The 15,754-nt window shown below is 39.3% G+C and overlaps 1 protein-coding gene across 7 annotated transcripts in view; it reads left to right on the top strand.

Moving 5' to 3' along the window:
* Positions 1 to 15,754, top strand: part of TEAD1 (TEA domain transcription factor 1) — a 335,258-nt gene that overhangs the window by 285,050 nt on the left and 34,454 nt on the right. For all 7 annotated transcript variants that reach the window (XM_056802053.1, XM_016423443.2, XM_007497110.3 and 4 more), the window contains one exon: positions 325 to 498. In XM_056802053.1, the coding sequence (XP_056658031.1) occupies positions 325 to 498 (174 nt within the window). The remainder of the gene's footprint in view (positions 1 to 324; positions 499 to 15,754) is intronic.

Raw genomic sequence — 15,754 nt, 5'->3', positions numbered from 1 at the left:
TTTTACAGATGAAGAAACTAAGGATTAGGGAGAATATCTTACCTGCTTAAGATCACACACCTAGGAAATACTTGAGACAAGATTTCAGTGCAAGTTTTCCTGACCCCAAACCCAGTCCTTCATCTCATATATAACAACAAAAAGATTATATTTGATGCTGACTCTTGTTTTTCACAGGCTTTGTAAAATCCCTCAATCCTGCCTATGGTGAAGGGGAGGATGGGTTTAGTAAAAGCTGGAGCCCAAAATGAAAATGCTCTATTGATGCTCCTAGCATGTGCAGTGGGGCTGAATGGTAATGGTATGTCTCTTGGTTTCTTCCAGTACAACAAACATCTCTTCGTCCACATTGGCCATGCCAACCATTCTTACAGTGACCCATTGCTCGAATCAGTGGACATTCGTCAGATTTATGACAAATTTCCTGAGAAGAAAGGTGGTTTAAAGGAATTGTTTGGAAAGGGTCCTCAGAATGCCTTCTTCCTTGTAAAGTTCTGGGTGAGTAAGAAATCAACTGCCTTGTGGTTTCTATAGGTTTGTCAGAAAATGTGTGTTCTGTAATGAAGCCCATTATAGCAAGTGATCCCTTGGTAAGGGGCATTCCAGTACATCTCTGCTCAGCTCTCAATCAATAACTTGGGGATTTTCTGTTTGCTTGGCAGTGTGGGGATTGCCGGAGGTTGAGGTATAACAGGATGTAGTTCCCTGATTGATAAAAGCAAGAAAACTATATTTCACCCTTTGTTCAAGGATTCCTCAATTTCAGGAAAATGGATTTTAAAAGTATTTTATCATTGTTTGTGAAGGTGGAGCCCATTCTTTGACAGAACCAATACTTTACATCAGGAATAACAAACTCAAATAGAAATGGGACCACTCATGCAAACATAAGGATCCTTGCAGGTCACCTATTAACATAATTCTTTAATGTACCTCTTCTTTATTTATTTTTTATTTCATTAAATATTTCCCAACTACATTTTAGTTTGGTTTGGGCCATACTCAGGAGTGTTGCAGGTTGCATACTTAACTCTAGTGACATACACAGCATGCTGAAGTTTGCACACTAACCCACACATACTTGCTTATTTAACTCAAAATAGAAATGGTCATCCTAATAGTACTAGCCTGGAGTTTGGGGACTTTGCAATTAAGATTATACAAAATGCACCAGAGAAGAGAAAAATGAGTCTCCCTTCCTGCACCCCTTTTTTTCTGAGGGCAGCACTTGATAGAATTTTGAAATATGCTAAAATAATTGTTGGCATCCTCTCACATCCTTTTCTTTCCCCTTAGCCCATCTATTAACTCTCGTCTCTCTTGTGTTGTCCCGAGATCCCCTCCGGCTTCCCTACAGCATCCCTTCACCACTCCAGATTTGTTTTATACTATAAATCGCTCCCAATCTCCACCCTCTCTGATTCATTCAGTCCTTCCCCCAAAAATGTCCCAGCTCCTCTTGGTATGAATACCACTGATCATAAATTAAGGTTTGAAAGAAAGCAGTCAGATTGAGGATCATAGAATCAGGCTTCATCATTTCATCTAATCCCTTTCTTTTACAGAGGAGGAGACAGAAGCTTAGGGAATAAAATGATTTGCCTAAGGTCACACAGGTGACACTACTAATTTGTGTGACTGGAAAGTCCCTTCTCCTCCCCTAAAAGTATCAACATTTTTAAAAAAGAGAAGCTTGTTTCAACTACCAGTGAGTCTTGAATTGGTGGCATTTCAAGCTAAAGAAGAAAGTGTTTTTTTTTTTTAAATCCGCTTGGTGGGGGCATAGATGAGTCCTTGTGCCAGCTCCCTACGCTGTGATGTTGCTTTTCACAGCTTGTTTCCCTCCTCCCGTTGGACGCCTACATTCTCCTGAAAGGTCTAAGTTGTTTCTTACAATGACTCCAATATTAGATGTTCCCAAGAGAGGAGGGAAGGGGGCACTGTGCTGGATGCTGCCATATGTCTTGGGGGGGGGGGGCAGTTTGAAACATGTGGACTTTGCCAAACACCACAAGTTTGTCCCAGAAGAGACGTATCATAGGAGGGCAGCCCATTCCATGAAAACAGTGTTATGATGGGGCAAGGGTCCCGATATTACATGATGGGGTTCTCTTAACCAAAGAAAAGTTTTGTTGCAGTTTCTTAACTGTGTTAGGGACAGCTAGGTGGTTCAGTGGATAGAGAGACAGGAGGTTCTGGGTTCAAATATGTTCTCAGACACTTAATTGCTGTACAAGTCACTTAACCCCCATTGTCTAGCCTTTACCACTCTTTTACCTTGGAACCAATACTTAGTATTGATTCTAAGATGGAAGATAAAGGTTTTTTATTTAAAAACAAAACAGTGTTATTGGAAAACAAGTGCTGATTAAAGAAAAAATAACGGCAGGAAGCAGAGGTGAACTAGTGGTTTTTATTTATGGTACAAATGGATTTTTGTCTAATTAGTCAGGATGGAGTGCCTTGGATGAGTGAATTTGAGGAAGGGTTTCCAGAACAGGTGGGGACACTAAAAAACCAAGCCTCATTTTTAATCCCCTTCTCCTCATTAAGTAAATAAACATGCCTGGAGAACTAAGGAACTTGGACAGCTGGTAGATTTCACCGAGCATGTGTGTTTTCTGGTTCACCAGCAGCCCCCCAAAAGTTAAAAATTACTTTGTCCTCTAGGCACCCAAACCATGTTAAGCAGAATAGAGACCAAATATTCTAGCCACTAAAAGCCTCTTTGCTCTTCCCGGTTATGATACTGCCCTGACCTGAGAGAATCCATTCAACTTGTCTTTTCTCTATTTCCCCATCTTTACATGAGGATAAAAAGAAAGCCAGAGCCCGGCATTCACCGACGTGTGAACTGAGCTCCAATTTGTAAAGCCTGTTGAGCACAGCTTGCTTGCTTTAATTTCCTTTTACTTTGTTAGTGGCTCAGCTTCTGGACCAAGGTTCTCTACAAATCCAAAACCTTGAATTGTGAAGTAACCTTTGACTATCACAAACATGCCTCTTGCTGATAAACAGATGCTTAATGAAACCATGTTCTGAACTGGGAGCTGCCACCCAGTGGACGAAATGGAAGACTCTCATCGGGATCCTCCTAGAGTTGGGGTGATGGGGAAAATATTATATTACTAAACCCATGAGAGTCGGGGCATGAAGTAAACATGGGTTGAGAAATGTGGAACTTGGACAGCTGGAAAACGGAACAGGTGTGGGAAGTCCATCCAAATGAATGGAACAGAGAAGGAAATCATAGAGGAGTTTTGAAAGAAATGCCATCTTGTCTTTCTGGGATCTGCCATAACAAGTTTGTAGGGACCACGTCCCATTAGCCCATTGATTATAGACAAAGGTCAGTTGCTGCAGAAGTAGTTTGAAAAGTACTCAGTCATCTCTTGTTTACTTTCACTCTTCAGCAGGTTAAACATTCCCCCTGTGTTGTTTATAGGACCAGCATGCTCAACAAATTTCTCATAGATGGGGTCATGTTAGATTGCCAATGAGTTATAAATTAATGGGATTGAACCAAGAGGTGTGCTGAGTACTTCCCAGTGTTTTATGTCAGATAGGCAACATATAATATTAGCAGGCAAAAAATGTCAGACATAATATGATAGAATATATAACATAACATAATATGATATAATATAACATAATATGATATAATGTAATATGTTATAATGTAATATGATATGATATGATATAATATGATATAATATAATATGATATAATATAATTAATATAATATAATATAATATAATATAATATAATATAATATAATATAATATAATATAATATAATATAATATAATATAATATAATATAATATAATATAATATAATATAATATAATATCCTAGGGCAGAGGCCAGTTAGGAGGCACAATGGATTGAGAAGCAGTCCTGGAGTCATAAGGACCTGAGTTCAAATATGATCTCAGACACTCACTAGCTGGGTGATCCTAGGACACGTCTCTTAATCTCCTGGTTGCTTAGCCCTTACTGCTCTTCTGCCTTAGAACCAATAATTAGAATCAATGTTAAGACAAAAGGTAAGCATTGTAAAAAAAATAAAACAAAACCTTGAGTTAGCATAAGCCAATGATTTTAATATGATGAAGGATAATATAATAATATGATTTTCATGGTTTACAGAACACTTCACATGTGATTTCATTTGATACAAGAACCTTATATGATTCAAACTTATGTTTTTATTAACGTTTTCTGGTTTAGGAAGCCCTCTTATGGAGCAGTGTAATTTTAAATGCTTATTTTGGGGGCTAGGGATCATAAATGATGCAGTGAGAAGAGGGCTGCATTTTGGAAGTCAAGGACCTAAGTTCAGATTTTGGTTCTATTATTTTATGTACTCAAGAAAATTATTTCATCTCTCTGGGTCTCAATATCCTCATCTATAAGGTAAATAACTTGAACTAGAGGACTAGAGAACTTTGTAAGTCCCTTCTAGCTCAAAATCATGATACTGTGATCAGAAAATTAGTCCTACTTGAAGTTAGGACCTCGCGCCACATTCTACTTCCTCCTTCTCTGGCAACGAATGAGTCACTTAGCTTTCATGGTGCTCCCAAGGTGTCTTTGGAGCCTTGTTTATATTATTCATTAATTTAGCAAATCTCAATAGATAGTGTGTTGTGATTTTTGGTGTTATTCAGTAGTTTCTGTCATATCTGAATCTTCATGACCCCATTTGGGGTTTTCTTGGCAAAGATACTGGAGTGGTTCGCTTTGTCCTTCTCCAGCTCATTTGACAGATGAAGAAACTGAGACAAACAGGGTTAAATGGCCTGTCCAAGGTCACATAGCTAGTGTCTGAGGTCAGATTTGAACTCAGGTCTTCCTGATCCTAAGCCCATACTAAATCCACCTTTTGGGATAGGAATGGAAAAATAAAATTACTCAGATCCTTTAGGAGTTTGTTTTCTCTGGGAGGTGCTACAGTATGTACACAAATAATAATTACAAGATCATTTGAGTCTGGAGGGAAGCATTATGAAAGGGAGTGGGATAGGAGAAACAAAGCTTTGAAATGTATTTAAGGATTCAGAGAGGAATTGTGGACAAAATGCCCTAGAAGCATGAGGATGACATGGAAATTCACAAGGGGGAGCCTTGCTCTTGGAGTCAGGAGAACCTGGGTTCCAATTCTATTCTAAACACTTAATTGCTCTTATAACCATCAGTAAGTTACTTAATCTCTCTCCAGCTTCAATTACCTTGTAGCTACAATTCTATGATGTTGGGAAATTACGTTGAAAAGAGTAGGCTGGAACTAGATTGTGGAGAGCCTTAAATGCCAGGTTAAAGAATTTGTATTTCATTGATCACAGATGTGACAATGAGCATCAGAGAAAACATAGTCAGGCTTTCCCTTCTGTGGAACTTTCATCGCTACGTGGGCTTCTGTAAGGTGGGACCTTTCTGGACAAGGCTGGATAGCATCTGGCTTGCATTGATTTACCCTGAGCAATCACTGACCTGGGTAGAAGCTTTTTTTGTGCAATGAATTTTGATGACATTCACACTTTCACGCAAGGCTCCAACCCTAGAAAATTTCCTCATTTTTTACCCAGGGGATGTGCAGAAGAACAGGCATGGCAGACAATCTGTGGTTACTCTCCAGATTTTAGAGGAGAAGGCCCAGGCTGGCAGCTGAATGCCCACTTCGAGTGCACCGCCATTTATAAATAGCCAATCCAGTGCTGGGCTAGCTGCCCACTTCGTGAGCACAAACTCTACTTGGAGGTGCATACAGCTGGTTTTCAAGAATGGTGCTTTCAAAAAGTCACATCTTCCTTGCACTCAATTTGTTTTTATGGTCTTGTCCTTCCTTCCAAGTCATTTATTCCTTATGTTTCCATTCCACTTTTTTTTTCTTTTTGCTTCTCTTTATTTGAACTATCAATAACTATTGCTCTTGGGGGACAGCCACATAGCTCAGTGGATTGACAGGGCTAGAGACAGACGGTCCTGGGTTCAAATGTGGCCTCAGACACTTCCTAGCTCTTTGACCCTGGGCAAGTCACTTAACTCCCATTGCCCAGTCTTACTGCTTTTTTTTTTTTGCCTTAGAATTTATTCTAAGATGGAAGGTAAGGGTTTAAAATATATATATATATATATATATATATATATATATATATATATTGCTTTTCACACTGGAAAGAATGACAAAAATTCTACTAGTACCAGTAATGAGGAACATGGGACACTGGGGAGGTCAAAGGAAGACATGGGCGTACCTTCTGAAAGATTCCTTCCCCATCTTTTCCTACCCATCAAAGTTCACCGACATTCAGCATGGATATTAGAAACATCAAGGAATAACCTTGTGATCAATGAGCATTGTTTAGCATTTGAGAAATCACGCTGGTGGCTGTAAGCTTTGGGAGAGCCTTGGTGTGAAAGAGCTTGTAGCAAAATTAAGGAGCGAAAGAGTTAATATGGAGCTTGGGAGCCACAGTGGTTCTCTTCGGACTAAGGAGAGTGAGCCTATGGGTACAGGCTGTGCATCGGGGTGGGGACATGTGACTGGGTCCTGATGCCTGGTCCTCTCTTCCCACCGAGGTTAGCATACATCACCGGTGGGGAGTGAGCTTTGATGAAAAGTTATACAGTTAGTTTCTGGCCAGTATACCATTTCTAAATTGGACTTTAAGTCCTTTATGGTTTTTTCTTTCAGGAAGGGAGTGCCTGCCTGAATTACTGATAGCCCTGGGCATCGTGATACCCATCGTAGCTAGCATTTCTTGCGTTCACATTTAGGTTAGCAAAGCACTTTTCCCTAGGTAATATCACTTGAGCCTCACAGTGATCCTGTAGGCAGGTGCTCTTACTAAACTCATACAGATAAGGAAACTGAGGCAAACAGGTTAATTGGATCACCTAGCTGAGGCAGAATTTGAACTTGGATTTTCTTTAACCCAGCCTAGCCCTCTACCCACTATACCTCTTAGCTCTATTAGGCAGATTTCTGATTCTGTGATGGCTTTTATTAGAGAAATGGGCTTGACATGAACTGAACAGAAATTCCCTGAAGTAAAGGAGAATGAAGAGTATTTAAAGTAAATATCAATTCCAGAACTAAAATCCAGCTGAAATTGTGTGGTTTTAATAATATAATAAAGAAGGAGGCAGTGTGGTACAGTTGAAAGAACCCTCACTCTGGAGTCAGAAGACTAGGGTTCAGATACCATCTCTGATGCTACTTCCCTGGGCTCAGTTTCTTCATCTGTAAGTGTTGGATTAGGTGACCACTAAGATAGGTCTGCCATCCTGTGACTTTTCTTTCTCTTTTTTATTATCATTATTGTTTTTTTTATTTAAACTCTTACAAAATGCAAATCAAAACAACTCTGAGGTATCACCTCACACCTAGCAGATTGGCCAATATGACAGCAAAGGAAAGTAATAAATGTTGGAGAGGATGTGGCAAAGTTGGGACATTAATGCATTGCTGGTGGAGTTGTGAATTGATTCAACCATTCTGGATGGCAATTTGGCCCAAAGGGTGCTAAAAGACTGTCTGCCCTTTGATACAGCCATAGCACTGCTGGGTTTGTACCCCAAAGAAAAAGATTTGTACCAAAATATTTAAACTCTAACCTTCCAACTTAGAATCAATACTGTGCAATGGTTCCAAGGCAGAAGAGCAGTAAGGGCTAGGCAATGAGGTTAAGTGACTTTCCCAGGGTCACACAGCTAAGAAGTGTCTGAGGCTAGATTTGAACCATCCTGTGACTTTTCAAATATTCAGGGTAAATTATCAGGCTAAAGGAAAAAAGTGGCATTCTGTTCTAAATAGGAGAACCCAATGCTAGAGTAAAAAATGTAGGGATTATCTCTTGTTCGTTTGAGAAAGTACAACAAATTAGCATTTCATAATATGTAAGGAGTAGGGCAGTAAAAATAAGGTGATAGAGAGGCTGAGGATCCTTCTGGTAGAATGGTTTCCCTCATCCCAAATCATGGGATAGATTTGAATGAAGTCTTGAAGAAAGAAGAAAGTTAGCTGACTCAAGAGAAGTTAGTATAGGGCTCAGCACTAAGGTTCTTCCGCCAAAGCCTTCAGCGGCAGCTTTGCACAGATGCTTGTATCTTCAGAGGATTTGAGTCATAATCATTTGACAACATGACAGGCGCTGGAGATAAACAGCCCAGGTTTTATTTAAGGAGAAGAAACTGGGTGACGCATTAAACAAACAGATTGGGCTCCCTCAGGGTTTGGATCTGTTTCTTATTGAATCGCATCAGATTCGAGATGAAATAACAGGGCTGAGTCTATCATTTTTATTCCTAATGTCCTAGTTGCTATTCATGGAAGGGGGAGTTTAAGAGGACAGAACAATTTGGTCTCCACATGCTTTGAACTGCTGTTAATGGAAATGGCTTCTTTCCGTTCAGTCAATTTTCCTTTTTTCCTCAGCTGGTATCTTGTCTCAAGACTTCCTAGGCTCCAAAGAATATTGTCTTTCCATGGGGGCAGTGAAATAGTTTTGGGGAGAGAAAGGGTGATAGGAAGTCCAGCATCTCACCTTGATTTTCAGACATCTATGTCATTCTTAGAAATTGTTGTTAATGTTTCTACTAACATACAGTAGATATTTGACTGCCTTCCCACTTTGTTGGGTTTTTGGAAAATCAGAAAACAGATAGATAGATAGATAGATAGATAGATAGATAGATAGATAGATAGGCAGACAGACAGATGGATAGATGGATAGACAGACAGATAGAGAGAGAAAGAGAGAGAGAGAGAGAGATGGATAGATAGATGGATGGATGGATGGATGGATGGATGAATGTTTTTTGTTTTTCCATATCTATCTATTTGTATCTATCTATCTATATGTATATATATAGATATAAATATATAGATATAGATATAGATATAGATATATTGCTTGGTTGTGGACATTTGTAAGTTCACTTACACCTACAGTACCAACTTTAATTTCCCTTTTAAGATTGTGGGGTTCCATGATTCACTACCTCAGAACCTCACTGGAAGAATGATTGTGTTAAAAACATGATATTTTGTAGCAGGTAACATTTCTCAAAAATAATTCATCTGGGGAAACTAGGTGGCTCTGTGGATAAAAAGTCAGGTCTAGAGACAGGATGTCCTGGGTTCAAATCTGACCTTAGATATTTCCTAGCTGGGCAAGTCACTTAACCCCACTTGTCCAGCCCTCACTACTCTTCTGCCTTGAAACCAATGCAGAGTATTGATTCTAAGACAGAAGGTAAGGGTTTAAAAAATAATAATTCATCCCTTTTCCTTCATCCATCTTTATTAAATAAGATCATCTTTATAAAATGTTTAGTACATAGTAGGCACTTAATAAATGTTTATTCCCTTTCCTTCTTTTTTCCCAGTTAATGTCAGGGCTTGGCCCATTGTCCATCCACAATGGCTGCCCAGGATGGTGGATATGTACTAGTCTAACTGAGTGGGCTGTCCTTCAAACTACCTTTTGTAGTCTAAATAACATGCATTTTTTTTCCACTTGGTTTCTGCGATATGAATTTTTAGGTATATCTGTTTAAAGACTATGAGTCTCACTCTCACTGAAGAGACCCACAGTGTCTTAATATTCAGTGTATCAGGACAAGATTAAACACAAAAGAGGGACAGCCAAAGAACCACACAATCTAGGAAGAATTCCTCTTCCTTTTCAGAATTTGCACAAGATGTCCTCCATAACACTGATGAACATATTTGGTGAAAATCTGTCTCCCCATTTTGGCCTTGGCTTAATGTTGATCACTGGGGACTCATTCGTCAAAATTAACCCAATGATTGCATCTTTCATGGAATTCTCCTGATTTATTACCACAATGGAAACTCCTTATTTGAGCAGAGCCCCCAAAGTCTTGCTTATTACACTCACTAAGCATTCAATAAGTGCTTACTAACTGGTTGCGCTTTTTCCTTCTGATCATATTGGGGGGGGGGGTTGGTTTTGGTGATCAACAATAAATAGAATGGAATCTTAATATTATTGACATTATTATCAATTATATCAGTGTTCAGTTTTTTAAAAAACATTTTAAAAAAACATAAAAAACCTGCCTGTTCTATTCTCATGTTTTTATCAAGGATTCTCTTAATGTGTAGACCATCCTCATAAATGTTATGTAATGTTTAGAAAGGAGACCAGTAGAGTAATAGTAGCTGAAGCTTTCTTGATCATCTTTTCTTTTTTTTAAATTTATTTAGAATATTTTTCCATGGTTAAATGATTCATGATTTCCCTCCCCCCTTCCCTGAGCTGATGAACAATTCCACTGGGTTATACCTGTATCATTGTTCAAAATCCTTTCTATGTTACTCATATTTGCAATAGAGTTGATCATCTTTTTAAAAAATTGTTTTTTTTTACTTTTTTCTATTTTTTTAAAATAACCTTTACCTCATAGATTCCATACTAAGCATTGGTTCCCAGGCAGAATGGTGAGTGGTAAGGGCTAGGTAATTGAAGTTAAGTGACTTGCATAGGGTCACCCAGCTAAGAAGTATCTGATTTCAGATTTGAACCCAGGACCCCCTGTCTCTATGCCTGATTCTGTATCCACTGAGCTACCTAGATGCTCCTCTATTAAGTTTTCATACCATTTTTCATTGAATTGGATCTATGATTTCATTAGTGTAGGGAATTCTAGTTGAAAAACTCCATGCCAATGCAAAGCAACACCTGCTCTGCAATTTATAGTCTTAGAAAATTTCCTAAAGACTCTTAGAGGTGAAGGACTTGTCCACTGTGTCACAGCTAGTATATGTCAGATGTAAGACTATCTAATCCTTCTCTATCACAAAAGACAGCTCTTAATATACTACACTGAATTGCTCCTCCACCTTCCTGACATTTTTATTATCTTTTCCATTCAAAACATTGTATTCTTCTCCAGGTAGCTACCTCTGCTTTGGTTTTCTGTGCATTTCTTTATCATGATCTATTAGGAACTCCAAGGTTGTGCAATAACTCCTTCCCAACGCCATAGTTATTCCTCTAGTTGTAGGTATTTCTTTTGCCCTCTGTGTCCTTCCTTTTGGGTCAGAATCCTTCCCAGAATAGCATCTTCAGAGGCATGAAATTATTGTTCCTACCAGTCAGGAGTTTCCTAGCTGCTCCAGCTTTAGCAGAGGGAGACTTCATACAGATGCAAGGCTAGTTCAAGTCCTCGATCACTCCTGTCCGTGGTCTATGGCAGCTTTCTAGTCTGGGGTTGAAATGCATTTCTCTGTTCTCCATTCTTTGCTGCATAATCTGGAATACACTCCCATCACATTATCTCTTCTTTCTCCAGTGATCTTCATCCAAGTAGTCTCCACCCTTTGGCTCGTTTCCATTTCACAGTTTTCTAAATGTGGATATTTCATCTAAGTGCTTGGTGCTATTCTGCCGTACCTTTTGCTCACTTTGTTCCTGCTGAATATAGCCTTTCTTTGCATTGCTGTTTGCTTGTCGGCATTTCTTTGTCACCCAGGTAGTCTTGTGTGTCCTACAGCCTGTTGTCTGTTTGATTACCCACTCGGTTCCCTTTATGTAGAGCTCTGGTGCTAAGCAGAACAAGACTCCAGACTGCCTCTGAGGATTATCCTGCAGATTCTTTTAGATGGCTATGATTTCCCCGTCCCAGTCTTGGTTAAATATCCCAAGATGAGTATTATCTTTTTAGGCAGGAAGACCTGGGAACAAATCCTGCCCCTGACATGCAATAGCTGGATAACCACAGGCAAGTCATTTAATTTCTCTGTGCCTTCATTTTCCTTATCTGAAAAAGTGAGGTTGATAATAAATGTAGTACCTCCTGCATTGGGTTATTTCCAATCTATTTTTTTAACCCTTACCTTCCATCTTGGAATCAATACTGTGTATTGGTTCCAAGGCAGAAGAGCGGTAAGGTCTAGGCAATGGGGGTTAAGTGACTTGTCCAGGGTCACACAGCTAGGAAGTGTCTGAGGCCAGATTTGTACCCAGGACCTCCCGTCTCTGGACCTGGCTCTCCGCCCATTGAGATACCCAGCTGTCCCGGTTATTTCCAGTCTTAGATGAAGTCATGGAGAAGTTTAGAAAGTACACTGTAAACCTTAATGCACTATGGAAGCATTAATTACTATTATAAGAAGATATCCACTATCTTAATTGCCTTCCTTTAGTCATCCTCCAACCTATCAATGTTTTTCCAAAAATATTACACCCCAAACCATGCCCAATGGAATCTAAACAACGCAGAGAATAAAGATTATCACCTCTTTATTTTTGGACACTCTTCCTTCATCAGTTCTGTCAAAGCTCTTATTAGCTTTTTTGGCTATGTCACATTAAGAGACATTGGAGGTGGGGGGAGTAGATAGATAGTGTCTTTGGAACCGAGGACTGTCTGATGCTTGGCTATATGACCATAGACTTGGCCTCTCTGGACCCCAATCAATTCTCTAAGACGGCAAGAAGTTACCAAAAAAAAAAAAAGTGCTGGTCTGTCTCAGAGAAGAAAATTTCCACACTGGGAGCTCCACATACTAATGACATCCTCGCTCCATCTCCCTCCTCCTCCGCAAGTCACTCTGTTGATTTAGTGACCTCCTAGTCCCCTGGAACTCTCTCCAGCCATGTTCTATATCACATACATCTGGAAGTTGATCTTTTTAGCCCACATATAAGAATGTACCTCAACCCCTTTTAAGTTTCATTGTATAGATTCATCTCAGCATTACAGCTTGTTGAGATCTTTTTGGATCCTCACTGTCTCCTCTAACGTGTTAGCTGTCTCTCCTGGCTTTGCGTCAGCTGCAGATTTTATAAGCATGTCATGTATGTTTTTATGCAAGTCTTTGACTGGGTATCAGGCCAGGCACAGATCCCCAGAGCACGCCATAAGAGATCTTCCCAATTGATATTGACTCATTAAGGGCTACTCTTTCTGTCTGGCCATTCAGCAGTTCTGAATCTGCCTAACTCTATTATTTATATCTAGGTACCTCTCTCTGCCTTGACCAAGGAAATACCACGAGAAGCTTTGTCAAATGTTTTGCTTCAACCTTGGTAATCTGTAACTACAGTATTTAATTGGCTATTCACTCTGTCAGAAAAGGAAATTAAATTCGTCTGGTGTAACTCCTTTTTTTTGATGAAGCCACGCTGGTTCTTTTTGATTACTGCTTCCATTTCTTGATTTTCACTAATCATCCCTTTAATAATACATTCTCTAATTTTGCCAGGAATTGAAGCCGTGTTCACTGGCCTTATTATTACTGTTCTTCCTGAATATTATTTCTTGTGAATTGTTAGTTATTTCCACTGCTAATTTTTGCCTAATGTTGTACTTGTTATGTACTGTAATATTTGACTTACAGGTAAATATATGTGCATATATATACACACAATTAAAAAGACTCTGTGTGTGTGTGTGTGTGTGTGTGTGTGTGTGTGTGTGTGTGTGTGTGTGTGTGTGTGTTTCCATTCTTGATGAGAAGCATTGCATTTCTGTCTGGGAGCCTAGAGTTCATGCATCATCTTCAGCCCTGACACAGAATTTCAAATCCTCTTCTTCAACACTTCCAAATCCTGTCTACAGCACTGATGAAAAACATCTGTGCCTCTCAGGCCTCTCAGGTTGCCTGCCCAGAACTTAAAAATGTAAGTGAGGTTTTCTAGGTTCCCTCTTAACAGGATTTATCTTTAAATACATTATCAGAAATGGGGAGCGGATTTGAGCATTTACAAGCCTCCAGAAGCTTTCTTTTCACCTCCTGGATATACTTCCTGTTCCTGAGAGGCCAGCAAACCACCTTCTTGTACGTGCCATATTCATATATTGCCACATTGGTAGTCCACAGCAGCATATTGGCAACCACCAGGACCTCTATGATGGTCCCACTCTTAGATGACTTTTTTGAGGTGACACCTGTGGATCTTTCGCATTCTAGGAAGCAAAAAAAAAAAAGCTGCTTCTTCTCCATGGAACCCAAGAGTTTTACTTTCTCTTGGCAAATTCCCTAGCTTCAGATATCCAGTGTTTCTTTCTCATCTCTTACTTCTTCACATTACCTATTGTCCTTGATCCTTTTCCCAAATCACTGCTGCTCTGGGTGCATTTCTTCAATTTTTTAAAAAGCCCTTACCTTCCATCTTGGAGTCAATACTCTGTATTGGCTCCAAGGCAGAAGAGTGGTAAGGGTAGGCAATGGGGGTCAAGTGACTTGCACAGGGTCACACAGCTGGGAAGTGTCTGAGGCCAGGTTTGAACCTAGGGACCTCCCATCTGTAGGCTTGGCTCTCAATCCACTGAGCTACCCAGCTGCCCCCCTTCCATTTTTTTTTAAGAACACATCATTCTCTCCAGTAATCCTGAGAGTAGATAGCTATGAATACTTTAACATTATCTTCTAAACCTGAATCTTTGTACACAAATAAACATTTATCCTCTCTGGAATTAGCACGATCTCTGCAAGTCACTGGAATGAATTCTCCATAGTTGTAAAAATGGAAATCCCTAAATTAAAAAAATAAATAAATAAAATAAAACACCATATTTTTTCCAAAAAAAATAAATAAAACTTAAAAATGGAAATCCTTAGTTTTCTGTGGATCTTGGCATTAGACAGAATGCACAGAGTACTAGATTTGGAGTCAGAAAGACCCAAGTTCAGATCTTCCTTCTGACACTAGCTGTGCATGACCTTAGGCAAATCACTTAACCTCTTGCCCTCATTTTCCTCATCTGCAAAATGGAAATATTAATAGTTGCTTTCTCACAGGATTAAATTAAATAGCACCTGTAAAGCACTTTGAAAATCTTATATCGCTGTATAAGTGCTAGCTAGTACAATAGTAGGAAGAAGAGGACTAATAATTCACATGGCTTTGAGTAGAGAGCAAGAAGAAGGGAAATCATGAGCTGTTTTAGAGTAGGTTTTCCCATCAGTCAGTCAGTCAGGCACTTACTCTGTGACAGGTACTGAAGCTAGGATTTCTGCCAACATCCTATAAAACAGTTGCTTTACTTTGTGTGGTCTCTTGCATCATTGTAACAGTTAAAGGTAAAATGGATTAAAGAAGGGCATGACTTGAGGCAGAGAGATTATTTTGGGAGGTTATTGCAACAGTCTGGGGCAGTGATGGGAGTCTGACTTTAGATGTAAGTAGAAAGAAGAGAGCTGATCCAAGGGCTGTGGTAGAGTAGGATTGGCAAAATTTTGGCAGCCAAATAGCTCTACAGGGTGAGGCAGAATTAGAGGCATGTAGGTAAATGTTTAACAAGGGGCTACCCAAAATGTACATGACATACTTTTAAGTTTTATCTACATTATTATCATTTTTTCCATCATTTTTCAAGTCCAGACCATTAACAAAACAATAAAGCAAGCTCTGATTTTGTAGCATTTGCCTGTTTTAAAGCCAGGTATAAATGTTCTCACTGAAAATCTAAGAGCTGATCCCAGGATTTATGAGAAAGAACACTCTCCACATCCAGAGGAAGAACTGTGGGAGCAGAAACACAGAAGAAAAATAACTACTTGATTACATGGGTCGAGGGGAATATGATTGGGGATGTAGACCCTAAAGGATCACTCTAATGCAAATATCAATAATATGGAAATAGATCTTGATCAATGACACATGTAAAACCCAGTGGAATTGCACTTCAGTTCCGGGAAGGGGTGGGGGAGAATAGGAAGGAAAGAACATGAATCTTGTAACCATGGAAAAATATTCTAAATTAACTAATTAAA

The sequence above is a fragment of the Monodelphis domestica genome, chromosome 6 (genome assembly GCF_027887165.1).
Source record: "Monodelphis domestica isolate mMonDom1 chromosome 6, mMonDom1.pri, whole genome shotgun sequence".
NCBI classification, from domain to species: domain Eukaryota; kingdom Metazoa; phylum Chordata; class Mammalia; order Didelphimorphia; family Didelphidae; genus Monodelphis; species Monodelphis domestica.
Note: the sequence above shows the minus strand (reverse complement) of the source record. Positions and strands in the feature narration are given on the sequence as shown.